The sequence below is a fragment of the Drosophila sechellia genome, chromosome 3R, assembly GCF_004382195.2.
Source record: "Drosophila sechellia strain sech25 chromosome 3R, ASM438219v1, whole genome shotgun sequence".
Taxonomy (NCBI): Eukaryota; Metazoa; Arthropoda; class Insecta; order Diptera; family Drosophilidae; genus Drosophila; species Drosophila sechellia.
This window is the reverse complement of record NC_045952.1, coordinates 13,692,916-13,718,386: the sequence shown is the minus strand read 5'-3', so window position 1 is coordinate 13,718,386 and position 25,471 is coordinate 13,692,916. Positions and strand designations below refer to the sequence as shown.

General features: G+C 46.0%; 11 protein-coding genes across 11 annotated transcripts; 5 read left to right on the top strand and 6 right to left on the bottom strand.

Moving 5' to 3' along the window:
* Positions 1-223: 223 nt before the first annotated feature.
* LOC6606342 (GPALPP motifs-containing protein 1) lies at positions 224-3,017 on the top strand. The gene is made up of 3 exons (XM_032720483.1): positions 224-372; positions 1,735-2,616; positions 2,676-3,017. The coding sequence occupies exons 2-3, from the start codon at positions 1,738-1,740 to the stop codon at positions 2,838-2,840; spliced, it is 1,044 nt and encodes a 347-aa protein (XP_032576374.1). The 5' UTR covers positions 224-372; positions 1,735-1,737; the 3' UTR covers positions 2,841-3,017.
* LOC6606343 (phosphatidate cytidylyltransferase, mitochondrial) lies at positions 312-1,578 on the top strand. The gene has a single exon (XM_002031112.2). It carries the CDS (start codon positions 424-426, stop codon positions 1,450-1,452), a length of 1,029 nt encoding a protein of 342 aa, XP_002031148.1. The 5' UTR covers positions 312-423; the 3' UTR covers positions 1,453-1,578.
* Positions 2,936-4,060, bottom strand: LOC6606341 (cyclin-C). Its single transcript, XM_002031110.2, has 2 exons — positions 3,334-4,060; positions 2,936-3,274 (listed from the first exon to the last, which is right to left on the bottom strand). The coding sequence occupies exons 1-2, from the start codon at positions 3,919-3,921 to the stop codon at positions 3,059-3,061; spliced, it is 804 nt and encodes a 267-aa protein (XP_002031146.1). The 5' UTR covers positions 3,922-4,060; the 3' UTR covers positions 2,936-3,058.
* A 59-nt stretch (positions 4,061-4,119) lies between these two features.
* Positions 4,120-6,254, top strand: LOC6606340 (mitochondrial-processing peptidase subunit beta). Its single transcript, XM_002031109.2, has 6 exons — positions 4,120-4,292; positions 4,562-4,768; positions 4,828-5,156; positions 5,219-5,589; positions 5,651-5,742; positions 5,817-6,254. The coding sequence occupies exons 1-6, from the start codon at positions 4,224-4,226 to the stop codon at positions 6,159-6,161; spliced, it is 1,413 nt and encodes a 470-aa protein (XP_002031145.1). The 5' UTR covers positions 4,120-4,223; the 3' UTR covers positions 6,162-6,254.
* A 2-nt stretch (positions 6,255-6,256) lies between these two features.
* On the bottom strand, positions 6,257-7,800 carry LOC6606339 (2-(3-amino-3-carboxypropyl)histidine synthase subunit 2). Its single transcript, XM_002031108.2, has 2 exons — positions 7,574-7,800; positions 6,257-7,520 (listed from the first exon to the last, which is right to left on the bottom strand). The coding sequence occupies exons 1-2, from the start codon at positions 7,733-7,735 to the stop codon at positions 6,273-6,275; spliced, it is 1,410 nt and encodes a 469-aa protein (XP_002031144.1). The 5' UTR covers positions 7,736-7,800; the 3' UTR covers positions 6,257-6,272.
* Positions 7,801-8,658: 858 nt separating this feature from the next.
* LOC6606338 lies at positions 8,659-9,600 on the top strand. The gene is made up of 2 exons (XM_002031107.2): positions 8,659-8,964; positions 9,025-9,600. The coding sequence occupies exons 1-2, from the start codon at positions 8,727-8,729 to the stop codon at positions 9,573-9,575; spliced, it is 789 nt and encodes a 262-aa protein (XP_002031143.1). The 5' UTR covers positions 8,659-8,726; the 3' UTR covers positions 9,576-9,600.
* Positions 9,583-12,229, bottom strand: LOC6606337 (nuclear pore complex protein Nup93-1). The gene is made up of 4 exons (XM_002031106.2): positions 12,005-12,229; positions 11,766-11,946; positions 10,331-11,712; positions 9,583-10,269 (listed from the first exon to the last, which is right to left on the bottom strand). Exons 1-4 carry the CDS (start codon positions 12,163-12,165, stop codon positions 9,609-9,611), a joined length of 2,385 nt encoding a protein of 794 aa, XP_002031142.1. The 5' UTR covers positions 12,166-12,229; the 3' UTR covers positions 9,583-9,608.
* A 261-nt stretch (positions 12,230-12,490) lies between these two features.
* Positions 12,491-13,431, top strand: LOC6606336 (RRP15-like protein). Its single transcript, XM_002031105.2, has one exon. The coding sequence runs from the start codon at positions 12,556-12,558 to the stop codon at positions 13,393-13,395; it is 840 nt and encodes a 279-aa protein (XP_002031141.1). The 5' UTR covers positions 12,491-12,555; the 3' UTR covers positions 13,396-13,431.
* Positions 13,378-14,174, bottom strand: LOC6606335 (V-type proton ATPase 21 kDa proteolipid subunit). The gene has a single exon (XM_002031104.2). The coding sequence runs from the start codon at positions 14,087-14,089 to the stop codon at positions 13,451-13,453; it is 639 nt and encodes a 212-aa protein (XP_002031140.2). The 5' UTR covers positions 14,090-14,174; the 3' UTR covers positions 13,378-13,450.
* A 60-nt stretch (positions 14,175-14,234) lies between these two features.
* Positions 14,235-15,632, bottom strand: LOC6606334 (40S ribosomal protein S5b). Its single transcript, XM_002031103.2, has 2 exons — positions 14,738-15,632; positions 14,235-14,498 (listed from the first exon to the last, which is right to left on the bottom strand). Exons 1-2 carry the CDS (start codon positions 15,260-15,262, stop codon positions 14,331-14,333), a joined length of 693 nt encoding a protein of 230 aa, XP_002031139.1. The 5' UTR covers positions 15,263-15,632; the 3' UTR covers positions 14,235-14,330.
* Positions 15,633-16,063: 431 nt separating this feature from the next.
* Positions 16,064-17,797, bottom strand: LOC6606333 (V-type proton ATPase 21 kDa proteolipid subunit). The gene is made up of 3 exons (XM_002031102.2): positions 17,689-17,797; positions 16,950-17,629; positions 16,064-16,628 (listed from the first exon to the last, which is right to left on the bottom strand). Exon 2 carries the CDS (start codon positions 17,608-17,610, stop codon positions 16,972-16,974), a length of 639 nt encoding a protein of 212 aa, XP_002031138.1. The 5' UTR covers positions 17,611-17,629; positions 17,689-17,797; the 3' UTR covers positions 16,064-16,628; positions 16,950-16,971.
* Positions 17,798-25,471: the final 7,674 nt, after the last annotated feature.

Sequence of the window (25,471 nt, the reverse complement as noted above, 5' to 3'; positions counted from 1 at the left end):
AATGACCATGGAATAGGTTTGGCCTGTAAAATTATTATTTGCTTTGTTAAATGTTTGGTCTTTTCTAGCTATTATTCTTAAACAGCTGATGTAAACACTTCGCAACACTACCAAAACAGCTAACATTTAAAAATGAATTACCAAATAATCTTTTATTGCAGTATTGGTGGTAAAGGCTTTACATTCAAGTTAGAGAGCGAAGTGCTTTTATTTTTTCAAGAGGGCGCCAAATTGTTCAAGTGAAAAACCGAACAAAATTTCCAGCCAGCTGATTGCCAGTGTGTACACACTCCGTAGCCGGCGAAAAGCGAAGAGCTCGACCGAGAAGCATCAACTCCATCCAACAGAAGTGGAGTAACGTGCAGAAAAAAAGTAATTATAAAGCCTAAGTTTAGTCCAATTAGGAGGTAAAACACGCACAAGATGCTGGACTTATACAGACGCACGGTGGCGCGGTTTCCGCTGGGCAGTGTCAGCTATATGTTTGCCTACGGATCCGGCGTCAAACAGCAGGAAGGCTATGGAAAAGTGGGCAATGGAAAGAACCTGCGTCTACCGCCGGGAACCGTTGTAGATTTGGTCTTTTGCGTTCGTGATGCACAGGGCTTCCATGCGGAGAATCTGCACCGTCATCCGGATCACTATTCCGCCCTTAGACACCTGGGACCGAACTTTGTGGCCAAGTATCAGGAGCGTTTGGGTGCGGGTGTCTATTGCAACACTTTGGTGCCGCTGCCGGATGTGGGCATTACCATAAAGTACGGCGTGGTGTCGCAGGAAGAGCTGCTGGATGATCTGCTTGACTGGCGGCATCTTTACCTGGCTGGAAGGCTGCACAAACCAGTGACGAATCTGGTCAATCCTTCTGATAATCCTCCCCTAAAGGCTGCGCTGGACAGGAATCTTGTATCCGCTCTGCAAGTGGCTCTGCTACTTTTACCAGAGAAGTTCACTGCCTACGGACTTTTCCACACCATCGCCGGGCTGAGTTACAAGGGCGATTTCCGTATGATTTTCGGGGAAAACAAACAGAAAGTGCACAACATAGTTAGTCCGCAAATCAATGACTTCTTCGCCCTATACCAACCCTCCCTGGGTCAGCTTTCCGACTATGTGGCGGTCAACATGAAGGGCCAGGAACCGGGTAGCCGGAAACCAGCTATAATCTTCGAGCAGGACAAATCCTCATCGGCTACGTGCCAACACCTGCGACAGTTGCCCCGAGAGCTTCAGAAGCGACTGCAGCGAAATGCAGCCTGTCGTGGCGACTACACCCAGGTGGTGAACCACCTATCCATGGCCTCCCAGCTTCCGGAGGTGCTGCAGGCATCCGTCAACGACATTGTGTGGCGCAGCAGTGTCACGCAATCGATCAAAAATATTCCCAGTGCTGGCATTCTCAAGTCCCTGGCCTATAGCTATCGCAAGGCTCAAAAGACATTCGCTGTTTAGGTTTATTTTCGGGTTAATCCCCTGGCTGCCAATCTACCGACTTAGTTGTCCCATCCAGCTGCATTTTGTTAAATATTCTTAAGCTTGAAAGTTGTTAACTGCAATATATGTTTAGCCCAAGCCAAAGACCTGAGTTTTCTTGGGGATTCTCAGAAGGATGTTATTTGATCGTAACAAGAGAGTATCCTTGATCCTTGTTATCTCTTTCCACATCCAATGGACCTTCTTAAAACCTCAAGGAATATCTTGGATTACTTATTATTTAATTAATTGTATTTGCAGATCATGTCCAGCGATGACAATAGTAGTGATAGCGATTCGTCCAGCGACGAAAAGCAAATTAAACGAAAACTTAAGAAGCACAACAAAGATGTGGACAAGTCCAAGAAGAAGAAATCAAAGAGGCACAAGAAGCGTCGCCACAAGGAGAAGAAACGCAGAAAGCTGGAGGAGGAGAAACCTGTGCCTTACACGCAACCTCCAAAATTGTTGAATGCATCTCCGCCAGATGTGTCTGCAAACAACGAAGACTCATTTGGTCCCGCTCTACCGCCGCATTTAAGGAAGCCCCAGCAGCCGGAACTCCCTGAGCAAAGCCAAGCAGCACCACAACCGCAGGCCATGATAGGACCTATCTTGCCCAGCAATTTGGCCCGGGAAAAGTCTCCTACTAAGGAAGCGGAAGCTGAGGACGATGATGACCTAGCTGGCACCTTTGGGCCACTGCCAAATGCCAGTCAAGTGGCTCTGGAGGAACGTGCCTTGGCACTTAAGTTGGCAGCTCTGGAGGGCGGCGGATTGGGTACATCAACAGACCAAGATGTGCGCGAAGAGTGGATGCTTGAGCTGCCGGATGTGGGACTTAAGAGCGGCCTTGCTGCCCTGAGCAATATGAAGCGTACTTTCTATCAGGGAAAAGAGCGCCCCGACTTTAGTGATCGATCATCCTGGACGAAGACCCCGCAGAGTGAAGCGGATGCTGCTGTATCGGGCCCCAAGTCGCTCAGTTCGAAGGAACTTGAGCAAATGGCACAGGTCAAGTACGAACAGCAGCGGGATGACGAGCAGGAGAGCATGGCCAAGAAGCACAAAAAGAAGCACAAGCGGGAGGAGTCCCTAGTGGAGTTGCATCAAAAAAAACTTAGGAAAGAGCAGAGAGAAAAGGTGCGAAGAGTAATATTCCATAAAATCATATTGCTCATAAAATATTGTATAATTTACAGGAAAAGGAACTGGCTGCATCGGGTTCCAAGCCAGAACGTAGACCCTTTAGCAGGGATGTGGACTTGAAGCTTAACAAGATCGACAAGAATCAAACCAAGCAGATTGTGGACAAGGCCAAGATATTGAACACCAAGTTCTCCAGGGGTCAAGCTAAGTATCTGTAGGTTAAATGAACAATAAAAAGCAGGGCGATCCGTACCGCATGTTCATCTTAAGCACTTTTGCAATTTAATTTTGAAATAATTATTATATAGACAAATTAATTTGTAAATGACATTTTTGCTTAGTCACCTAGCTTAAACGTTCGTTTAATTGGCATAAATACATTGGTATAAATAATATTGGGCAATGCAAGCTAATGATGAATGATAATGAAGCTCTTCTAACGCTGAGGCGGTGGTTTCGGTTTCGGAATCTTGGACAGCAGCATCTGAATCTCGTCCTTTTCCTTCCAGTCCTTCCACAACTCGTACAGATTGACAATGGCGCGAACGATCTCCTGGACCTTGTCTAAATCAACATTCAGTTCTGCGAACCACTGCTTCGTGGCGTCCTTTTGCAGGATGACGCAGGCGATCTGCAGGCAGGCGATAGCGATCTAAAAAAAATAGGATCTTCAGAGGCAAGGAAGCTGTAGAAATTATCAGGATCACAAACCTGGTAAGGAGGATACAGCAGACAGACATCGGTGCGCAGGGAATCGTTTACGATGCGCCAGCTCAGGGTGAGTAACTGGTCCTCCTGGCCCATGTCCTGAACCAGCTGGAGCAGCGGTCTGTACGGCTGGTAGACAATCAAGCAGCAATCCAGGTTCTCCAGCAGGTAAAACTCGCACTCCAGGATGTGATTGGTGCGGTAGGGGAACTCCTGAGCGTACGCATAGCTGAACTTTGTCTTAATTGCCGACTGGCAGATCGAGATCAGCCGTGAATTGGAAATGACACCGAACTCCTCCACCTTAGAGGCCAGCAGGATGCAAGTGGGTGCCAGCAGCAGAGGATCGATGTTCTTCAGGGAGTTCCTCGCATAGAATCGCTTGAAGTACACCGTTGCCGTGGCGATGACCTGTTGCCTCAGCTTTAGCTGCTCGCCCAGTACCTGGATCACATTCGCGAAGAAAATAAACACCTTTTGGTATTCATCTTCGTTGAGGGCCAACAAATCGTGCTGACGCTCCCGGAGCAGATCAGGCTTGTCCAAAATCCACTGCTGCGAGTGCGAACTCTGCCAGAAATTGCCCGCCATTCCGTAACTAGTAGGCCGAGCTGTTTAGGTCGGCCAAGATTTTTGTGTTAGCTATCCAAATTAAGTGTTTATTTAAATAAAAAGCCGGAAAACCAAGAAAAACGAAAAAATTGTGTTGCAGTTTCAGACAGTGTGTGCACACCTGAACTATTTTCCACAAACAGCTGACTGGCCGCAGCCAACTTTGCGCAGCGCAGTACATTGGTGTGTGTGTGTGTGAATTTTTCATCAGCGCCGCGGTCACAGACGAAAAAGTCTTAAATATTTTTTAGTAATAGGCTATTGAACGAATTAATAAAACGATGGCGTTGCGAGTTCTTGGCGTGACGCAGAATATGCGCTCCTTCATGCGGGGCGTTGACATGATCAAGGTAAGTTCAGCCAGCCATCAAATGATTACGCTTCCCAGGATTTAAATTACGTAATTGTAAATGATTGTGTTTTTGGTTGCAATTATGGTTTATTTCTGTACGAAAAGGGATAAACAACATCTTTGTTGGTCAGTTAATCAAGAGCCATCAAGTTTTTGCAACAAATTGTTAGGCAAATTTTTTGAAAAACCACTACAAGCACTTTGAGGTTATGTTCGTGTTTTACTTAACTTTGGGCTATAGTTTTCCCCATTTTCCCGAACTTACAGCGCTACAAGTCGGCTGCCACCCTACAGAAGACTCTGCTGAACATACCCGCCACCCAGGTGACCAAGCTGGACAACGGTCTCCGCGTGGCTAGCGAGGATTCCGGTGCCTCCACCGCCACCGTGGGACTGTGGATCGATGCGGGCTCGCGCTCCGAGAACGAGAAGAACAATGGAGTTGCCCACTTCCTGGAGCACATGGCCTTCAAGGTTGGCTCACTAGCTTCAGGCTTTAAATGCGTATAATACCTCCTGTCTGCCACTTTTAGGGTACCGCCAAGCGCTCGCAAACGGATTTGGAGCTGGAGGTTGAGAACCTGGGCGCCCACCTGAACGCCTACACCTCCAGGGAGCAGACCGTCTTCTACGCCAAGTGTTTGTCCAAGGATGTGCCCAAGGCCGTCGAGATCCTGGCCGACATCATCCAGAACTCCAAGCTGGGTGAGGCTGAGATCGCCCGCGAGCGTTCGGTGATTCTGCGCGAGATGCAGGAAGTGGAGAGCAACCTGCAGGAGGTGGTCTTCGATCACCTGCACGCCACCGCCTATCAGGGTACTCCCCTGGGCCAGACCATCCTGGGACCCACCAAGAACATCCAGTAAGTATATTCAGCTCCCATAACAAATGTTCTGTCTCTAATTCAAATCTTCATTTTTTTAGGTCTATTGGCAAGGCCGATTTGACCGACTACATCCAGACCCACTACAAGGCTTCGCGCATCGTTCTGGCCGCTGCTGGCGGCGTCAAGCACGATGATCTGGTAAAGCTTGCCTGCAGCAGCTTGGGTGGCCTGGAGGCCAGTGTGCTGCCCGCGGAGGTGACTCCCTGCCGCTTCACCGGCTCCGAGGTGCGTGTGCGCGACGATTCCCTGCCCCTGGCCCATGTCGCCATCGCCGTCGAAGGATGCGGCTGGACCGACCAGGACAACATCCCCCTGATGGTGGCCAACACCTTGGTGGGTGCTTGGGATCGTTCCCAGGGCGGTGGCGCCAACAACGCCTCCAACCTGGCCCGTGCCAGCGCTGAGGACAGTAAGTGTGCACCTGTAAGACGACCAGGATATGGAGATTATTAACCATTATTCCCCTACAGACCTTTGCCACAGCTTCCAGTCGTTCAACACATGCTACAAGGACACCGGACTCTGGGGCATTTACTTCGTGTGCGACCCTCTGCAGTGCGAGGTAAGAAGAATCAATGACTCGTCAGAAATCTCTCCAGAGAACGCCAATTTTATGTAAACAAACCCAATCCCCAGGACATGCTCTTCAACGTGCAGACCGAGTGGATGCGTCTGTGCACCATGGTTACCGAGGCTGAGGTCGAGCGCGCCAAGAACCTTCTGAAGACCAACATGCTCCTGCAGCTCGACGGCACCACACCCATCTGCGAGGACATTGGCCGCCAGATCCTGTGCTACAACCGCCGCATCCCTCTGCACGAGCTGGAGCAGCGCATCGATGCCGTGAGTGTGGGCAATGTGCGCGACGTCGCAATGAAGTACATCTACGATCGGTGCCCAGCCGTCGCTGCCGTGGGTCCCGTTGAGAACCTGCCCGACTACAACAGAATCCGCTCCTCCATGTACTGGTTGAGGGTTTAAGAGGTTCCGCCCCGCTGTTGTTGGACATTGTAGTTTAATTCAAAAGAAAATTTCGCCCCCAGAGGATCAGTAAACCGATAATACTAAAAGTTATATAAGTTTCTCTGGCCTTTATTGGTGTGAATAGTTAATGGGTATACCACTGAGTCCCTGTTGCAACTTTGCGGGCTCCGTCTGCCCAAGGGCAGGATCCAATCCCTGCCAGGTGCGATCCTCGAAGGAGAGCCCGGTATCCGTCGTCATGAGAGCCATTTTGGCTTGTGTAGCCAGAGCAAGCGAGGCGGGATCTCCAGCTGTTTCCAGGGAATCGTTGACCGCTCCTCGTAGCCTTCCACTCACCAAGCTGACGTCGTTCTCTGGTATATCTGCCGCATCAAATGGCAGGAAGCTGCGTCCTTCCGGCAGAAGTTGCTTGAAATCCGTCACATATGCTGCGGGGTATCTCATGTGCCAGGCGGGATTCAGGGCCATCTCTGCCTCGAAGACAGAGACAATGGGCTTATAGTACTCTTTGGAGTCGTACATATTATTGAACGGGCAACCGATCAGGACAAAGCAATCGATTTCCAAGAAGTTAGCCAGTTTGGCTGGGTTAATCCTGCCCACGGAAATAAGCTGCGTCTTAATGCCTCTGCCCTTCGCCATTGTTTGCAGTCGCGTCACCACATCTAAGTAACCTTCAGCGGAAAGAGTGGCCACAATGAGTCCCAGTGTTTGTGCATCCTTGCACTTTTCGATGTGGAAGTAGCGACGCCGGATGAACTGAGCCGTTAGGGGATTCTTTGAGCTAAAACTGTCAGAGGATCCATCGTAGATGTGCCATTGCACGGCAGCTGGAGCAGTTAGGGATAGATTAGCGAATCGCTGGTTATCGGCGCCTATGAAAATGCAAATCCTCTCCAGGTTCGTGGTCTCCTTTGTTGTCGTTGATTCTGCCCCGATGGGCGGAAAAAGTTCCAGCAGCACTTCCTTGGGCTCCAGGACCTCGGACAGCTGCTTCTTTAGCTGTTCCCCGTACACATGCTGGTAGCCAATGTCCAGGTACACGCACACCTCTCGATCTTTGCTCTCCGCGCGCAGACCTTGCAGCTTGCCCAGGAGAACATTCACATCCAGCGGCAACTCTGGATAAAGGTAAAGTACCGGCAGGCGGGAGGCCCTACTGCGACATGCGTTTCCGAAGTGAATCACACTGTCAGCGTCCACATGGGCAGCCGCAATCTCGTCCACGCAGCAGCTTCCGTATGTGGTGTCTGCCAGGATGAAAACCTTCACGTCCTCCGGCGCAAGTAACTCCTTCAGGCCCACACTAATCGCATTGCTGTGGGGCAGATAGTCGTCCGGAAATTGGAGGCAAACCTAAAAGGATACGCTTTAGACGTTTGTTCCAAAAACGTAACCGATATACACACCCTTTTGTAACCACTTTTGCGAATCCAATCTACGCTCGATCGCCGGTGGTTTTCGTTCCAGATCTGTTCCAAGGTCACTGGCTGCTCCACTTCCGTCTGACGCTCCAGGGCGGCTGTGTCCGAGCTCGAGAAAGCCGATGCTGATGTTTCGGACGAGGTCATTTCAAATCACTCTCTACTCAAGATTCCTTTGTCCAGTAAAAAAGTATGAACTACATGCAGCAAATAAACAAAGTCAAGATAGCAACGGATGCATTAGACTGGATTAGAAATTGAAACGGACAAAAAGAAACGAATTACAACTTTGTATACACTCACGAAGAGTATATTTGTTGAATTAGAGTACTGATATATTGTAATAAATAATTATAAAAATTAAAATGCAAAAAGCCTACGTCGCTATTGGTCCGATTTAAATGCTAGAACAAATTTTTTTATATTATATGTTAGTAAATATAAAATATAAGAATCAGAATTGTTAATTTCAATAACCAGTTTCAGTTTAATTTAATCAGTTTAATGAAATAAAAACTAGAATGCCTGATAAAATCTAGTTTCGTTTAAAACATTATTGTTTATTCCTAAAATATACAATTCAAATGTACAATTAACCTTTAATTCAATTTACAATGAACATACTTGAAGAAAAATAACTCCCGAATGCATATGTGAGTTATTTAAAATTATATTAAGTAATGCAAAAACCTGATAAGCAAGAATATAATAAACTCGTTGACCTTACCTTAGTAGAGATTCATATCTTAAAAGTCCACAATTTTGCAAATGATCATTTCTTTAATGAAAGTGTATCACGTGATCAGTGTTCATGCTAATTTGGTTGGAGCACAGACTTATCGAAGACTCAACCCCGAATACTGCGTGACCACAAAAGTTCGCTTTCTCGTTTGAATTAATTTCTGTTGTGGCGCAATAAACAATTTAAAAATTCAAAAAGGCTATAAACATAAGTCCTATAATTATTCCCGATAAAATTTAAAGCTTACTGAAGAAGACATTAAGGTACCCCCTCTTTTAACCAACGTCCAGTCACTGATCTTGACCCAAATTTAAGTTTCAAGCGACTACCAACACTTGTTGCTTTCTCCATTTCACCTACCAACATTTCACTAAACCATATTAGCAGTCCAAAAATATGAAAAACCGAAAACTTCGCTGCATCGTGCCCAATTGCTATAATAGTGGTCAACAGGATAGTAGCTCCATGTACAAGTTCCCTATAAATCCGGTTGTCCGACAGAAGTGGATGGACAATATTGCGGACATAAAAGATATTAACTTGTTCAATAGTCGGGTGTGTAGGCGGCACTTTGAGACACAATGTTTTGGCAAGACCAAAGTGTTTTCCTGGGCAGTTCCCACGCTCTTCTTGAGTAAGTGTATCGGAGCAGCCTCCTAGTTAGCTTCCTAAACCAGTTTTCCTTATGTTTTAGATACTAAAGAGGTAGTGCACCAGGTCAGTAAGCCAAGCAGGAACACCTTCGTCCGCAGGTGCAGCGTCAGGAACTGCTCTTCGCGATCTCCTCTAGAACGACTGCACTTCTTTCCCTCGAATCCCGAAATGCGCAAGGAATGGATGGAAATATGTCGGCTTACGTTGGACAACAAGTGGCTGTTCATTTGCGGCAGACACTTTCGCCAGACTTATCTGCCAAACAACAAGGGAAACCTTAGAAAAGACGCCATTCCAGAGTTCCACTTAGGAACGGAGGAGGAGGATCCCCTCGGAAAGACCGTCAAAAGTATGAAATCATGTGCTAATAGAAGTAATATCAGTTTTAAAAGCGAGGATTCTGGCATCGACGAGGAAAGCTTCAAGGAGAGTAAGCCTCATAATCCATGCGCCAATTGCCTTGATCTTCAACAGCAATTGGCAGCTGCTCATTTTCGCATTCAGCAGCTGGAGGAAAAAAGGCGAGAGGAGACAACAGACAGTGATGAAGAAGAGGAGGAGGAGGAGCACATATTCATGCTAATGAAGTAGACTACTATCTGCATTCCTTAAAGTATATTTATTTTAGTGCATATCCAGTTCGAGTTCAATCAGTCGCTTGTTCGTGTCGTTGGGCAGGCGATACGGCATAGTGGCTGCCATGTTGGACAGGGCTTTGGCCCGCTGCCGGAGTTGCTGCATCTGGCTAAGTTCCAGCGAGCTGCCCGTTCCTGTCTTCAGCTGCTTGTACTGCCGCTGGGTGATCTCCATGGCGGCCACAATAACGTCGGGCAGGACCTTGATTACCTCGCCGCTAAGTCGCTTCACATTGGCCAGAACCACATCCACATCGTCCGACGTGTTGGGCATCAATTGGGTTTGTTCGAGCAGATCCAACGCTGCATTCAATTTTCCCTCATGATAGAAGTTGAAGAAGATAAGCAGATCTTGCAGCAGCACAAAGCTGTTCTTCATTTTGGGTTCCACATCGATGCTGTCGCTGGCCAGCAGCTGGTTGAATCTTTGAGCCTCTAGGCCAAGGCGTTCCCTTAACGATAGCGTGGGCAGGTGCACCACATGGGCCAGCAGAATGCAGATGTGCTTCAAGGCCAGATTGTACTTGCCCGCCATTTCGTACAGCCGCGCCGACATCTCAAAGTTACCCAGCGCAGCTAGTTCGTCGGCCACCTGACCGGCCATGGTGCGCGTGTCGAACTCCGGGCATTCGAACTGGCGGAAGAGTCCACTAAAAACACAAGAGACTAGACTTTAGACTGACTAAAATAAAAGTAACATTGCCTAATCACCTGTTAACATCGTTTTGGTCACTCGACTGCCGCTTGCCGAATATCAGATCAAAAATGGTGGTATCAAAGACTCCGCTGTCCACCACAAGATCGCACACACAGGCCATAAACATGTTCCGACCCTTGGGATCCTTCAGACAGCGCAGTGTGTAGTAGTAATGCAGCGCCTCCGAGGTGTCCGTCCGCTCGAATCGCTGCACATACTGTCGGATAAGCCGGGTTAGGTTCAAGCGTCTCAGTGGCTGTGGATCTATAATGTCGATCGAAAGCAGGGGCTGCGACACACTGCGCGCACTGCCTAGAAGTCCTAGCTCAAACAGCGCTATGGCCATGTGAACTGCATGTGCGCGATTGTCATCCTGACGCGCCAGGAACTCGATGGCGGCTTCAAACTGGCCGGTTAATGCAAGGGTCTCGAAGTAGAGATACGGTTGCTGCCTAGCATTGAAGTACTTTTCCCCATACTGTTCCAAAATCATTGACTGCAGTTTACCATAGTTGTCGGCGTCACCGGGCTGTATCATGGCCAGCCGCATCCAAAGGAAGTCGTCTATGGTCTTGGCCACTTCTCCGTGTACTTCGTTGACATCGCAGCCCAAAAGGATGCAGTAAACAGCCTTCTTATAGGCATCGGTGGAGTTGCGTATTTTGTTGGCGTACTGCAATCGCAGTTGGTTTTCTATTTTGGAATTGGTTTCGCCCGCATTGCGATCTGCAACGAGCTGGGCAAACTCATCGTGGCTACTGCCGGCTTCGCGCAGGAACTCAACGGCCACCTTGGTCGATCCGCAGCGCAATCCGTAGTAAACCAGCGGCCATAAGGGTCTTTCGCCGACGGTGTCCACAAGTCCGATGGTCTGCTGTGCTCTAAACCGCTGGTTTACATAGGCCAGAACCAACTGATAGCTGTTGCTGGCATAGGATCCACCGATTTGGGAGCACATGAACACACGATAGCGCCGTTCTAGGTATGATTTTGCATGGGTAACAAACTCCGGTCTTTGCTGTCGGCTCTTGATGGGGTCACTGCGCAGCGGCTCGCTGATTTGGGTGACGCAAGCCAGCAGGGTCCACATGTCCGTAAGCCGGCTATCTCCGAAGCTCTGGGACAGATGAGCGAACTTTTGGACGAGATTGGGCCGGTGGCTGCTCTTAAGAAGCAGTTCATTGTAATGCCGCAACTCTTGCGCATACACGAGTTCCAGCGGATCGAGGCAGGAACGTGGCTGGTAATGCGGATTTACGATGGTGGGTTCCGGCAGCCGTTGTAGGTCAATAAAGTTCTGTGAGGGCGCAATTAAGGCGTCTAGCAGACGGGTCTTCTCCTCGTTCCATACTTTGTTCATACTGGCCCACCTCTGCTTGTTCGCAGAGTCCCTGATCTGCGAGTATCGGAGAAGTCAACAATGTTTTGGCTATCTGGTACCTCACCCACATTCTTTTTCGTGTCCTCGATTACCGAGAGAATTGAATTCTCGCGTTCGTTCTTGAGGAATGTGCGCACATCCGTATCCGTCTTTACGTCTAGCGGTTCGAAGGTTTTCCGGGCACTCAGCGCCTCCAGCTTCTGGTTCAGCTTGGGCAGGTCCACGCCCTTGGAGCCCAGCAGTATGTGACTGGCGAAGGAGATTCATATCGGCAATGGTTCACATTAATTCAGGTTTGTTTACTCACGCCTGGATCTCTTTGCTGCCGGTTTGGGTGACGCGGGAATGGAGTTCTGTGGTGGCCTGCAGGACCTGCTGAAGCGTCCGCTCCACGGCGGGCAGCTCACACTCTGCCTTCGCGTCATTGTTCAGGTTCTGGGCGCGCTGCAGCAGAGTGTTCAGGTCCATTTTTGCAAATGAATAAAGTTGAGTCCAAAGCCGCAAGATCAGTGTGACCAGATGTTGGCGCCACAACTGTGTTATAGATGACAGTATCGATCGAACGCGTGTGCAAATAATTCCTAGTGTTGTATAATAGATTAATAATGAATTTAAGGAACATAAAGCTAAATAAATTTCATATATTTTCCTTTTAAGCACATTAGAAAATTTGCTTTAATTCGTATATATTTTAAAGTAATTAGTTATAAAGGTAGTTTTCAGTTTTTCCCTCTTTAATATAGTTGCCAATAGTTTTGCCGATAGTGCGACCTGTTGGATACACTTGCCATCTCTAAAAACGTGATAAACACGCTCGTTTTGTTTTTAAAGTTGAATCCACTTGTCTGCTCGCAAAATATGGCTCTTTTGACTGAGAAGCGTGTTAAAAAGACACCTGCTCCTGCGAGCGACAGCTCTCCGGGGGAATCCGAGTCTGAGGGCAGCCAGAATTCGGCCGGCGAGGCGGAGGGCAACGCCGGCTGGGCGGATTCCATTCAGAAGGTCCTGAAGACCACCAAGCCGAAGACCCAGAAAAAAACCGTGCTAGCTCGAGCCAAAAAAAGCCAGGCGGCTGTGCGATTCCAGAAAGCCGGCACCAACAAAAAGCCAGGATTCGATTTCGAGATCGAGAAAGCTGATGTCAATGAAGAGGACGAAGACGACAACGACGACGACGATGAAGACGAGAAGCCGCAAGCCTCTGCTTTGGATGCCACGCTAACCAAACAGCAGCGCAAAAATGTGCCCCTCCAGCTGCGTGTGAAGCCCAGTTTCCAGGACATGGAGCGTGAACGAACGCTCCGCAAGGTGGCCACTCGTGGAGTGGTGCAGTTCTTCAATGCCGTGCGCATCCAGCAGAAGGATCTGCAGCAGCAGCTGGAGGAAGCGGGTCCGCTGGACAGTCGACAGGATGCAGTGCTAAACAACATCAACAAGCGAAAGTTCCTGGACGTCCTAATGAGCGGGAAGCGCTCCAAATCCACACCCGTAGATAATGCTGTAAAGAAAGAGGAACAGGAAACGGATGACGACGACGATGACGAGAGCTCCAGCGGCAAAAAGAAGTCCGAATGGAGTGTGCTGCGCGAGGACTTTATGACCAACAAGAAGATCAAGCACTGGGACGAAGAAGACGACGACGAGGAGGGTCACAATGATGAAGCTGATGACAGCGACTACGATGATGGGGAGGAATAGCTTTAATTACCAAATAAATGTTAGCTTTTCAATTAAGTTGTGTTCATATAATGGTCTAATTGATGGTTTCCGCCTTGGAGGTCATGTAGATGGCCACAATCAGGCCAAACAGTCCGATAGCCGAGCCAAAAATCTCCACAATGAGGATCTTGACGAAGAGCGCCGAGTTGGCTGCATCCGCCAGGGCAGCGCCGGATCCCACGATGCCCACAGCAATGCCGCAGGCCACATTCACCATTCCAACGCAGAGACCTGCCCCAAAAGTAGCGAATCCGGTGAACATATTGGTCGCCATGACCGTGCTGTCGGTGATCAGACGCATGCTGCTGAACTTGTTGACGTTGCCGGAAAGCAGGATGGCCGTGATCAGGCCATAGATGGCCACCGCCTCGCAGAAGATGACTGAGATCAGGTTCTTGGTCTTGATGCGAGGCGATCGCACTCCGCCGCCCGCCACACTGCTTCCAATCATGTAGATCCCACTGGCGGCGCCCAGAACGGACAGGGCGCAGGCGAGGAAGATACCCATGCCGGACCACAGGAAGGGGTTCGAGGTGTACAGGAACCAGCCGAGCCCCATGCGCTCACCCATATTGACCATCACGTTGGAGAAGATTATGCCAATTGCGCCCAAGGAGGCGGCACCCAGTACAAACAGCACAAAGAATAATCCAAAACTCATCTTAGAGATCATCTTTTAAGCGAAAAGCTTCCAGTTTACAGAATCTAAAAATCGATTTTAGGTTGGCACGGTTGAAAGAAATCTTTTCGAACTGACAGGATAATCAATTCTAATAGAACAATTCTGTAGAAATGTATGCCAATATAAACAGAAGGAATAAAATACATTTGTGTATTTAGTTAGAAGATGAAATGATTACATAGCAACTTATGTAGGTCGGCATCAATTCATGGAAATGTGGAAAATCCGCAGCTTAACGATTCGACTTGGCCACGCGCTCCAACTCGTCCTTCTTCTTGATGGCGTAGGAGTTGGAGGATCCCTTGGCAGCGTTGATCAGCTCATCGGCCAGACACTCGGCCACCGTCTTGATGTTGCGGAAGGCAGCCTCACGTGCTCCAGTGCAGATTAGCCAAATTGCCTGCAAATAAGCATTCAGTTATTAACTTTATTGTGTCTAGTTCTATTTGGACTTATTATAATGGATAAAAATAATTTCTGATACTGTTCTTAAATTATTAACATTTTAATTGGTATTATTTTAAAGTTAAGCGGAGAAGATCCAAGTGTCTATAAAAATTACTTTCTTAACTACAAGAAGTTCCCTAAAAATTTGTGTTTTTAACTTCATACGACTTTATGAAATGGGAATACATTTACCTGGTTGACGCGACGCAAGGGCGACACATCGACTGCCTGGCGGCGCACAGTGCCGGCGCGTCCGATGCGCGTGGAGTCCTCGCGCGGACCGGAATTGACGATGGCGTTGACGGTGACCTGGAGCGGATTCTCCGAGGTTAGCAGATGGATAATCTCGAAGGCGTGCTTGACGATGCGGCAGGCGAGGAGCTTCTTGCCGTTGCTGCGCCCCTTCATCATCAGGCCGCAAGTGAGGCGCTCCACGATGGGGCACTGGGCCTTGCGGAATCTCTTGGCCGCATAGCGTCCGGCGGAGTGCGGCAGGTAGCGGGCGAACTTCTCCTTCACGGCAATGTAGTCCTGCAGCGAGATGTCGCTGATGGAGATGTCGTCGCAGGCCCAGCGCCCGAAAAGCTTGATTTCCGGCCACTCGGTGACCTCCTGGGTCGGCATTGTGGCCACAACATCTTCGGCCCAGCCCTCCTCCTCCTGCGGCATCACCTGGCCCGCCTCCTGGCTGCTGACATCCACCACTTCCTCGGCCATTTCGGGGCAATTAAATCAAGCTAGATCTCAAAAAGCGTGCGACTTCGCGAAGCGTTGGGCGCGGAAAGAAAGAGGATGCAAAAGAAACGGTAAAAGGAGCTGTCACTTTCAAAATGGCCGCGACATACAACACTGCGCCAAAGGGCTGCCAACTTTGAGGACTATTTGGCGCGCGTTCAAATTTCAGGATTGGCTTTTTTTGTTATCTTTTATTTACTTTAATAAAATTTATAGACTTTTACTTTTCTTATTGTCCACTGCACCGATAGATTTTTAAAAACTTTATTCATAGATTAAGAACATTATTGTTTATTTATAGCTTTGGTAAATTAGTTCCGTAAGACTGCCTTTTCCGAAGTCGCTGAAGACGCGAATGAAACAATAATGCGCATAATTTAAATGCACATCACCATACATATATACTTTGATAAACAAATGCAGCAAAAGCTCGGGTTCATTTTACTGCTGACTTAACATAAGCCCAGGAGAATTGCTGCTTTCCCATTATGCACTGATACACTGAACGAAAAGTTGTTTCAAACAAGTTTAATTTGTAATTGTATATCCCTCTACCTTGTTTATTTCCTAATAGTATATCCCTCGTCCTTGTTCCAAGGCTTGTTTAATAATAGCATTCCCTCTTTTGCACCAAACTTAAAACCATTTGATAAAGGAAATTGGTGCCATATATATGTATGGATGATGTGTGTAACGCACTCATAACAATTTAGCGCGTGCTTCTGATATCTGATAAGCCATCGACGTAGTCACACTCTCACACATATTGATAAACAAAACGTATATATTTTATTTGTTTTAATATGGAATACTTTCTCTAATAATAATAATGCGACTGTGCAACCTTCTACAACTGCTGCCTCAAACAGTAGCTTGAAATATACAAGTTTATCGTTTTGCGGTAGTAAATATAATACATTCTGAATTAGCCTTCGAAGAGCCAGGGTAGAAACAAACATAACAAACTGCTTAAAATCAAACACGGACACACACACACGATGTCTTTCGTTTGGCAAAGAAATTAAATAAACAAATCACGGTCGTTTTCACACCGTGCACACTCCACAGTCGATTGAGTGATGCTGGTGACTGCGAGCGTGCGAGGCGTGAAAACCAACTGCCAACTTAACCAACTATAATCTTAATAAGTAACTAAGTCCTAGTTTAAAGCGTTTCGGCTGATCGGATTTCGGTTTGTCGGGCGTCTCCTGCAAGCAGTAACTGCGTATAGCGAGTCGTAATTTCCAAAAAATACGCAAACACTGATGTCGTGCGTGTCTGCATGGGGATGGGGGAATGCTCTGATGACTGATTGTTGTTCTTCGTGATGATAATGGAGTGGCGAAGGCTGCGGGAGAAGAGTGAAAGTTTATTTCGTGGCTTGAGTTTGGCTGAGGTCGAGACTATAGCACTCGCAAAACCGATTTACTGCCAATTAGGAATGCTGTTGCTTAGAAAAATGCATCCAACAGGACAGCTGGTAGCTTCTAATATTCTTATGCGTTCAATTAACTTATTAATGAGCTAATCAAACTCAAGAACAAGTTCTTTACAATATTCTCTTAGACGCGAATCTAGCAATGCAACATGCATGAGATAAGGAGACAGTTGCTCCCCCGCGAGTGCTATTATCTTGACCTTGGCTGTCTCTGCAATGATTCACACTCACACTGGGTGGCTGGCGACGGCGCCTACTCCTTGTCGCCCATCTTGGACTTGGATGTCATGTAGATACCCACGATGAGGCCGAACAGACCAATGGCCGAGCCGAAAATCTCCACAATCAGGATCTTGACGAACAGCGCAGCATTGGCGGCGTCCGAGAGGGCGGCACCCGAACCCACAATGCCCACAGCGATGCCGCAGAACAGATTGACCAGGCCGACGGCCAGGCCAGCGCCGAAGATGAGGTAGCCGGAGAACCAGTTCGTGTTCTGGATGGCCGGCTGTGACAGGGCCGTCTCCATCGAGAACTGCTCCAGCTGTCCGGACAGAACGATGGCGGTGATCAGACCGTAGATGGCCACCGCCTCGCAGAAGATGACCGAGATCAGATTCTTGGTCTTGATGCGGGGCGCCTTCACGCCACCGCCCACGATGCTCGTGCCCGTCGTATGGATGCCCAGGGCGGCGCCCACGACGGACAGCGAGACGGAGAGTCCGATGCCCAGGCAGGCCCACATGTACGGGTTCGAGGAGGCCAGGAACCAGCCCACGCTCACTCGCTCGCCCTTGCCCGTCATCACGAAGTACAGGGTCAGGATGGTGGCCACGGCGAGGAAGAGCCACAGGAACGTTTGGGACACCACGGTGCGTATTTGGGCCGCCATCTTGCTATTTGTTCACTGTCTGCGGATCGGGGGAGCGTTAGCACGTCCGGATTTCCAAATTTTCCAGCTGACACTCACCGAATTGCAGGCGTAATTGTATTTTCTTGGCCGACAGGTGACTGCTCCGTGCGAAAAAAGAATCCACAATCACATGACGTACATTTTCTCTATCACTCGCTATCGAATAATCACGCCACTCGATAAGTGCGATAACACAACCGTGCGCGGCGATATTCATCTGGCTATTTTGTAGCCAGAACTTACGCTTCTAATCAACAATGGGAAAATGGCTAAAAAGTTGATCAGTTAGCACTGCCAAGGGGAAACCAATCAAAAGTTGTTCCCAATATTGCAATATGTGAACATTAAAACATGTTTGTTATATATTTGTGTTTCTTATTTAGCTTATTTATGTTGGCTGCGAAAACTTACAAGTGCGTACTAGCTTTCTTAGCATTGGCACTCACCCTAGCAGTGAACTAAAAGCATGGCCTCACACCATTAGTCAAAACGATATCGATTTAGTATCAGCAATCGATATGATTTAGCACATTAGTGCAATTTTGAATTTAAATTTTAGCGCTTGCTTTTCATATATGCATACCTATTCAAACTTGCTTTTAAATATATATTTTTGTAATTCAAAGTTAAATGTTTCATTTTATTAATAAAAAGTGTCAGAATATCATTTATTAAATGTGTAAAATTAGCTTTCTATTTCTAAGGTTTCAATTTTTCTAAGGTTGTCAAACATCTAAAACAAATAACTTTCAGTTTCTACGATCTTACCCCGATTTAATATGCTTTTATGGAGTCAATAACTTGAACGACTGCATACATTTTATGTCATTTTTATATTATTACGGACAGCGTCAGTTTCAAATGTCTGCCTCCTTACTAATGAAATTTCCTTGTAACTTACTTGGCCCAAAAAGATTTATCAGTAGTAAATGTTTGGCTCTCAGATAGGTAATATTTTTTATTTACACTCATTAAATTTTGCCATATAAATGGCGAAGCGCTCTCGTTTATTTTCATTCGCCTTTGTTTTTTGAATGCATATCAGCAGTCGGAGGCCTGTTTGCAGTTCACTGGCCACCGTGGAATTGCGCCTACGCGCGGAAAACTGTCCTGTCGCCAGCGACTTTCTCAGCTCATTGACTTGGCCGGGAAAGGGCCGGGTCGGGTCAAGATTCCGCTGTGGATGGGACGCACGTTTAACAGCAACCACGTGACGGTAGCGTAATCTAGAGCCACATCATCATTAAATATTTACACTACATTATAATTTCAGTTCTTTTCGCACGCGGCGCGTGTCGGGCTCTCATACACAATTACACTTGGAAAATATTCAGAAATATGATTTTAAATTTTTTTATATAATAAATACTGCATATATATGTAAATATTGATTAATATTTGAACGCGTGCACTATTTTGAAATAACAATTGTTTTATGATTTTCATAAGTTACACTCCACTTTTTTGAGTGTAAAACAAGTGAGCTAAAGGGATCCGGAGAATGAAATGTCTTACAAGAAACGGAAGAAAAAAAGTCGGAAAGGCGACACAACCGCAACATTCAATTAAACGTAATGTGTTGTTTGTTGTCCCTCGAAGGACAGGTTTGCCCCCCGCCCTTTTGGCCCCACCCTTTTCCAGATCCCCACACTCCACACTCACGATAATAAATGTAAACTTTTCACTTGAAAAATTCACGACGCGCATAAAGAATGAATAAAATGAGATGTCTACGGATAAGCCGGAATGGTCGTGGGTCTGGGTCAAGTCAAATATCACAAGAGAAATCCATTAACCTGCGTCTTTCTTTCCCTCGACTGATTTTAGTGTGCGGCTTATCTGTTGGGGTTTTTGTTTAGAGAAGTGGAAAAGTAAGGAGAGCTTTGTGCAATGAATATTAGTTGAAATTATAGACAAAAATTACCAATTTTATTTTGTTTAAGCCCCTTTGGTGACCAGCTAGTATTGAAGCAATTTGCCAAGTTTAAGGCCCGCCACACTTATGTTTCACTTGACTGCGGAAAAAACCACAACAATGAGGCATATGCAAGGGCACACCTTTTGTTCACCTGCCACTATGGTGCAGCAGTGGCAACAGAGCTTAGTTTTCTATGGACCGGAAGTTGGCCGGGCATATAAAAGGCCTTCCGCTGCTTTCCGGTGCAATGTTGCATTTGAAGCGTGCCCCAGACATGAGCACCCAACAATGTGCAACATCCACTGTTGCAGAAGCGTCTGAAGTAGTCCTGGGCACAATGAACTTGTAAGGAGTGCTAACTTCCTACCGCTGGACTGAGACATATGGAAGGCTAATTTGGAGAGTCATTCAGGAAAATGTTTGGTCACCAAAGCGACTTGAGTTAAAAGATTTGGATGTGTAAGGGTTATGTATGTGGGAATTAAAAGTTGATATCTAATATTCGCTGAAAACAATTTAATAGAATTTACCATATTCAAAGAGTGAACTAGCACTTAGCCAGGTGTTTGCCAAGATAAAGGGAAAAGGACCTGCTTCAGAGTGGTCCATCCTGTGTGGGCGTGGGCGAAGACAAGGGGCTGTTGAGAATTGATTTCCTGTTCAGGCATTTAGGCCGATTTGCTGACCATTGGGCAAAGTTCAAAGGGAGGCCAGGTGAAGAGTGGGTGGCAGATGCAGCAGCAGATCAAACGGCCAAGGGACTTGGAGCTTCAGTGGCTGTCTTGGGATGAAGCGGGTCCGTCGGAGGTCAAGTTGGCCCCATCTCCGTCATATCCGGCCTTAATCTTATTTATTTGTTTGGATTTTCCGGAAAGCCGAAGCCGAAAACGAATGTAATCTGTTTTAACTGCTGGATTTTTATTATTTTTTTTTGTTTCGAATGGCCTTTAACTGCTTTTATGAATGAGCAAACTCAATTGCTTTTATTTTATTTGCTCTAAGTGGCCGTCTGGCATTAATTTAATGTATTGAAATGTAATGTAATGGTCAGTCCGTAACTTATGCAAATGAATTGGCAATTCAGTGAAATTTGCCAGTCCGATTGATTTTTCCACTCTTTATATTTATTTGTTGCTGTTTTTACACGTGGCAAGTGCGGTTCGCTAATGAAATGCAGTTCATTGTATATATCGAGTTATAGCCATGTATCGATGGACTGACTGGCTGAAAGGACACTTCATAAAGTGTTTTTAAGCATATGTTGGATATGTGGGTATATTCTCCTTTTCCACTTGTGTATGTGCAAATAATGCAATCAAAATCTGTGAATTTGTTCCCAAATGAATATGTTTTTACTTGTGCTAAATGGCAGTATCCTGGCAATTTAACTTCCCTTATGGCTAATCAGGAAGTCCATAATTTTGGAACAACCAACCGACTGGCGCTGGCAATTTGCAATAAAACACTGTCAAAAATATTATTTACACTTTTGTGGATCCATCTGCGCTTTGCTCTTCATTTATTTCATTAACTACAAAGGAGATGAATACAGGTTCAGCTAACTCGGCCGAACAAAAAAGCAGCCACAGGCACTTGGCCAAAAAGTGACAAATTGTTTCAATTCAACAAAAGGCAAAGGAGTCGCGACAGCGAAATGAGTAAGATGGCAAAGGCACAAAAAACAATAAAGGCTGCACAATAATGGCCTAGACCGAAGATAAAAGGGGTGAAGGAGGCAGCAGTTCGCAGGGAGCCGAGCTTTATAACCCTTTTTTACTCTCGTCCTCCGCAGTTGGTACACTGAAAAGTATTGGAGCAAGAAACCAAAGGAAGAATAGTGGAAATATAAACTTCAAACTGAAGTAATCGGATGGTACCATAGATTTTTGGGGGAATAAGAACTCATATCATTTATAATAAATCTATTTTATAATACAATTGTTTTGATAACCGACAGTAATATTTCTTGCAGTTTTGTAATACATTTAAGTAGTATGTTTAATACTGTCATCGAATGTCTTACGTTTATTCTCAGTGCAGCGTTCTTTTTTTTCGTAGAATCCTTTTCATTTGTTTTGCAGTTCGGGCTTCTTTGTGTCATTAGCCGCCGTGTCCGTGTCCCTGTCCGTATTCGTGTCCTTTTTATCTGTTGTACATGACATTTTGGCCTTTCTCATAAGTCTTGGCGAGCAGGCGAGCAGAGAGCCGGACAAAAGGTAGTGTCGACCCAAGAATGATGACGGCAATTCGCGGCTGATCCTGTCCACTTCCTTTTATTCGCCAGCATACATAATTATCTTAATTTTATCTAAAAACAGGAACTAAATTTCTGTCGGTTTTTTATTGATTTCGAATTGCATCGTCATCGCCGTTTGTCAATGCAGTTTTGGACACGCTCTGTTTTCTATTTAAGGAATGCACTGTAATTCTGAAATCCAAAAAGTAAATGAAACTAAATAAATATAGAAAGAAATTTATATAAATTTATAAAAAATGTTGATCATTTAAGAAGGGGTTAGTGTTAAATAGTAAAGCTCGAATATCTGTATGTCTTTCCAATGTTCTAGCAATCCTTTCAAGGATTCAGACTGCCATGTCCGCATGCAAATTCCCAGCGAGTGATAAAAATTGACTACCTGCCCCGGAATAGAAATGCAGTTTGGCAAGGCAAATATTTCAGCGTAAGTAAACTACATTAGCAACTGGGTAAATGGAAGGGGCGTGCAGGGGGTGGTGGTCCAAAAACGAGTGGCAGTATGGGGATGAGCTAGTTGGCCCTTGGTGTGTTTGCCCGTGCGTCAGGTGCAGTTCAACCAGGTTCAGTTTGGCTGCATCCTTGGCTCCCCAGGTGCCGCACTCGCCCCATTACCAAGTCCCAAGTTCTCTACATTACCCATCCGCCCTGTGAGTCGTATTTGTATCCGTGCGGTTGACAGCTCAGCGGAGGAAGAAGGCTGGCCAGAAATATAAAATCGTTTTGCTACAGGGCCAAGTTGAAAATGATAGAAACGTTAATCAGATGTTTGTGCATAAGCGATACATTACCCAACTGGAAATTGCAGTAGTAAGTGAAGTCAAACAGTGAATACTTTAAATATTTCAGTTGGGTAATTGAACTTTGTGCAGCAGGTATCTGAAAGATTTGTGTGTAGATGCAATGAATCAATGTATTCCGTGTAACTTGTTCCTGTTTGATGTGTCTGGTATCATAGTGTGTTTGGTTCATGGTAAGTCAAAAAGGTGTTCATTTCATTTTCAAAGTGTTTTAATCAATCCCAACTGCAATTCAATAGGCAGCGCCCACCATGAAAGTGTCCTTCATTCCCCAGTCAAACAATTGTCTAGAATGCGGATTTACAAGTTAAATATTGACTGAAGCCAGCTAGTCAAGTCCCGAGTTAGTGAGACAGATTGCCATCGAAATATGGAGTCGAGAGCAGTGACAAACAAATGCGATTAAAACTTTGGCCAAAGACAAACAAACAAAAGTTTTAAAGACTTCTGGGCCGCAGCAAAGCAGCCGAGCCACAAATTAATGAAATAGTTTTGATGACTTTTGGCCCGCCCCCTCTTCCACCCTAAAATCATCTGCAGCCCGAAATTCCATTTCCCCACACTCACACGCACACACACACACACATACGTATAACTGTATATCACATGTGCAATGAGCGCAGTTCTGTGGGCAATTAATCGAAAGTGTTTGCTGCATAAATCAAGGCGACTTATCCGTGCCGCCGAAAGTATGCAAAGTTATTTGCCAGCCAGGAATGCGGCATGCGCCGTAAGTTATGCCAACTATGCCACAAGGAGCACTTCTCCTGATTGTCTACGTGTCTGCGTTTCGTTTCCTTTTCTTCTCTTCAGTTTGTGTTACAAGAAATTATTTCTGTCTTCCAAGCCACTGAATAGAATGCATTTATTACTATCTTAAAATAAGTATTACAAATAAATTCACAAAGTCATTGATTTGCAATCAAAACGTTTCCCCATGCCGGCTTTTAATTTTCCTTGGAAAGTCAAAAAAAAACTGTTTGTTTTTAACCATTTTACTTTCTTGAGATTTCCGAATTTTGCTAAATACATTAATACACGTAATCCATAACGTTTCTAATCAATTAGGGGATATTTAAGTACCACTTACTGGCGCAGACAATGTTGTTATGGAAATTCCCAAACTCCGATCTGGTTTTCCCATCCCATCCACTTATTTCCCGCTTCCTCCAATCTCAAGGCCTATTTTCCAACAAATTGCCTCCATTCCAAGCAATGTATATTACCAAGTTTAACCCTAATAACATTTGCTTTTTATAGCCGAGCCATCCCTGGCAACATAACACGCCCTAATGCCAATTCAATTTGACTGCTTCTAATTACTATAAAATATCGTGGATGTTTAGCATTAATGAGGTCAGTGCGATGGGAGGTTAAACCAAGTGCCGCTCCTTCCACCTGCCACCTCCCACCAAGAAGTTCAAGTACAAGTTTTAATTGAAATTTAAGCACTTAATTTGCCCAAAAGTGGAGAAAGGAGAAACTCATTGATTGGAGGCTTTTTGCAGGACAGCCGATAGAGTTTCGTCCCGTATAAATAGGTTTCCACTGAGGTGGTGACCCCGAAATTGATGTTGTCGTGCAATAATTTACACCGGCCATTTCTCTCCGTCTTCTTATTTATGTGCCGCAGATGTCACGTGTTCCTTTGTAACTTTTGGTCAGCGCAATTCGACCAAAAAAGGGGTTGCCAGCAGTGTTGGCAAATTAAAAGTGATTCAAAGATTAATAAATATGCATAAAAAGAGGTTGTATAATAACATTATTACTCATTCGAATCTAAGCTATATTATCAGTTTTTTTAGGGAATTTACTTGTCATTTATATTTGGCTGCACTATTTCGGTTTCTGGGCGTTTTCGTTTTCGAATTGGTAGCCCTGCGTGAAATATGGCGCAAGTTCATGAGGTGGCGACATCAAAATGATGATGATGCCTGCGAGTCGGGCGGCGGTGACAACATTGTCGACATCTATTGCAATCAAGAATTTATGTTTTCAGCTCGCAGTTTGTCTTCGCAAAGGAAGGTGGTTCTTGGCCCGCGGGACTCTTAGCCATCCGGGTCTTGAGCTCTCCGGTTCCGGCAGAAAGGGGGTTAGGATTTGGGCTTGGGCTTTGGGTTTTTGAATGCCTTCGGTTCGAGTTGGCTCGCTCGCTTGGTTAAACGCAATTTAGTTGCATTGCTCAAATTTCCGCTCCACTATCGCGTTACCTTCTTCCACATCTCACTCTCATTTTGGCTTTCATCTCCCCATTCTCCCATTTTCCACTATATGTATCTGAGTTGGCTGCCGTGACTTGTTAGCCGAGATGGCACGAAGTTGGCCATAATATTTGAGTTGGGTTAGCTGAAATTTGTGGGTCAGGTTATCGTTTGCTCACTTGATGCTTGGGCAACAACTTTTCGATGAAGGCTTGTTATAAATTGGAGTGACATGTGTGGGAGCTATAAAAAGCTGTGAAAATTCAAGGAATAAAACATTTTAGAAAACAGAAAATCCTACTATTGGAACATAAAAGGTATTTTTCTTTAGAGTATAAAAATAACTCATGTTCATGTTATTCTATACTATTTTTGTTGTCCAAAATCAATTAGGAGTAACCCCAGGCATATCGGAATCATTCCAAGTTGGCCCGCAGGTTATGCAGTGGGCTTGGAGCGAAAGTGAACATCATTTGCCTGGCAACCCGTGGAAATTTATGTTGGTGAGTCCAACACAAAAGGGCGGACAGTCCGTTCCTGTAAAGTGCAGTGAGTGAAGGAAGGAAGGACTCCCACTTGGCCAAGACGGGAACACCTCCGTGGGATCTGCGTACTGCGTGGGCTGTCTGGCGATAAGAGGCACTTGTCTTGGCCGTAATGGATTATT

Excerpts from the sequence above, each read along its gene's own strand:
- LOC6606343 (XM_002031112.2), top strand. The coding sequence starts at position 424 with ATGCTGGACTTATACAGACGCACGGTGGCGCGGTTTCCGCTGGGCAGT.
- LOC6606333 (XM_002031102.2), bottom strand. The coding sequence starts at position 17,610 with ATGGCGGCCCAAATACGCACCGTGGTGTCCCAAACGTTCCTGTGGCTC.
- LOC6606338 (XM_002031107.2), top strand. The coding sequence starts at position 8,727 with ATGAAAAACCGAAAACTTCGCTGCATCGTGCCCAATTGCTATAATAGT. Across the intron at positions 8,965-9,024 it reads AGTTCCCACGCTCTTCTTGA|ATACTAAAGAGGTAGTGCAC; the intron begins GTAAGTGTATCG and ends CTTATGTTTTAG.
- LOC6606341 (XM_002031110.2), bottom strand. The coding sequence starts at position 3,921 with ATGGCGGGCAATTTCTGGCAGAGTTCGCACTCGCAGCAGTGGATTTTG. Across the intron at positions 3,275-3,333 it reads TGCTGTATCCTCCTTACCAG|ATCGCTATCGCCTGCCTGCA; the intron begins GTTTGTGATCCT and ends TATTTTTTTTAG.
- LOC6606340 (XM_002031109.2), top strand. The coding sequence starts at position 4,224 with ATGGCGTTGCGAGTTCTTGGCGTGACGCAGAATATGCGCTCCTTCATG. Across the intron at positions 5,157-5,218 it reads GGACCCACCAAGAACATCCA|GTCTATTGGCAAGGCCGATT; the intron begins GTAAGTATATTC and ends TCATTTTTTTAG. Across the intron at positions 5,590-5,650 it reads CCGTGCCAGCGCTGAGGACA|ACCTTTGCCACAGCTTCCAG; the intron begins GTAAGTGTGCAC and ends ATTCCCCTACAG.
- LOC6606336 (XM_002031105.2), top strand. The coding sequence starts at position 12,556 with ATGGCTCTTTTGACTGAGAAGCGTGTTAAAAAGACACCTGCTCCTGCG.
- LOC6606335 (XM_002031104.2), bottom strand. The coding sequence starts at position 14,089 with ATGATCTCTAAGATGAGTTTTGGATTATTCTTTGTGCTGTTTGTACTG.
- LOC6606334 (XM_002031103.2), bottom strand. The coding sequence starts at position 15,262 with ATGGCCGAGGAAGTGGTGGATGTCAGCAGCCAGGAGGCGGGCCAGGTG. Across the intron at positions 14,499-14,737 it reads CCTTGCGTCGCGTCAACCAG|GCAATTTGGCTAATCTGCAC; the intron begins GTAAATGTATTC and ends GCTTATTTGCAG.
- LOC6606337 (XM_002031106.2), bottom strand. The coding sequence starts at position 12,165 with ATGGACCTGAACACTCTGCTGCAGCGCGCCCAGAACCTGAACAATGAC. Across the intron at positions 11,713-11,765 it reads TCGAGGACACGAAAAAGAAT|ATCAGGGACTCTGCGAACAA; the intron begins GTGGGTGAGGTA and ends CGATACTCGCAG. Across the intron at positions 10,270-10,330 it reads GACCAAAACGATGTTAACAG|TGGACTCTTCCGCCAGTTCG; the intron begins GTGATTAGGCAA and ends TTGTGTTTTTAG.
- LOC6606342 (XM_032720483.1), top strand. The coding sequence starts at position 1,738 with ATGTCCAGCGATGACAATAGTAGTGATAGCGATTCGTCCAGCGACGAA. Across the intron at positions 2,617-2,675 it reads GGAAAGAGCAGAGAGAAAAG|GAAAAGGAACTGGCTGCATC; the intron begins GTGCGAAGAGTA and ends TATAATTTACAG.
- LOC6606339 (XM_002031108.2), bottom strand. The coding sequence starts at position 7,735 with ATGACCTCGTCCGAAACATCAGCATCGGCTTTCTCGAGCTCGGACACA. Across the intron at positions 7,521-7,573 it reads GCAAAAGTGGTTACAAAAGG|GTTTGCCTCCAATTTCCGGA; the intron begins GTGTGTATATCG and ends GTATCCTTTTAG.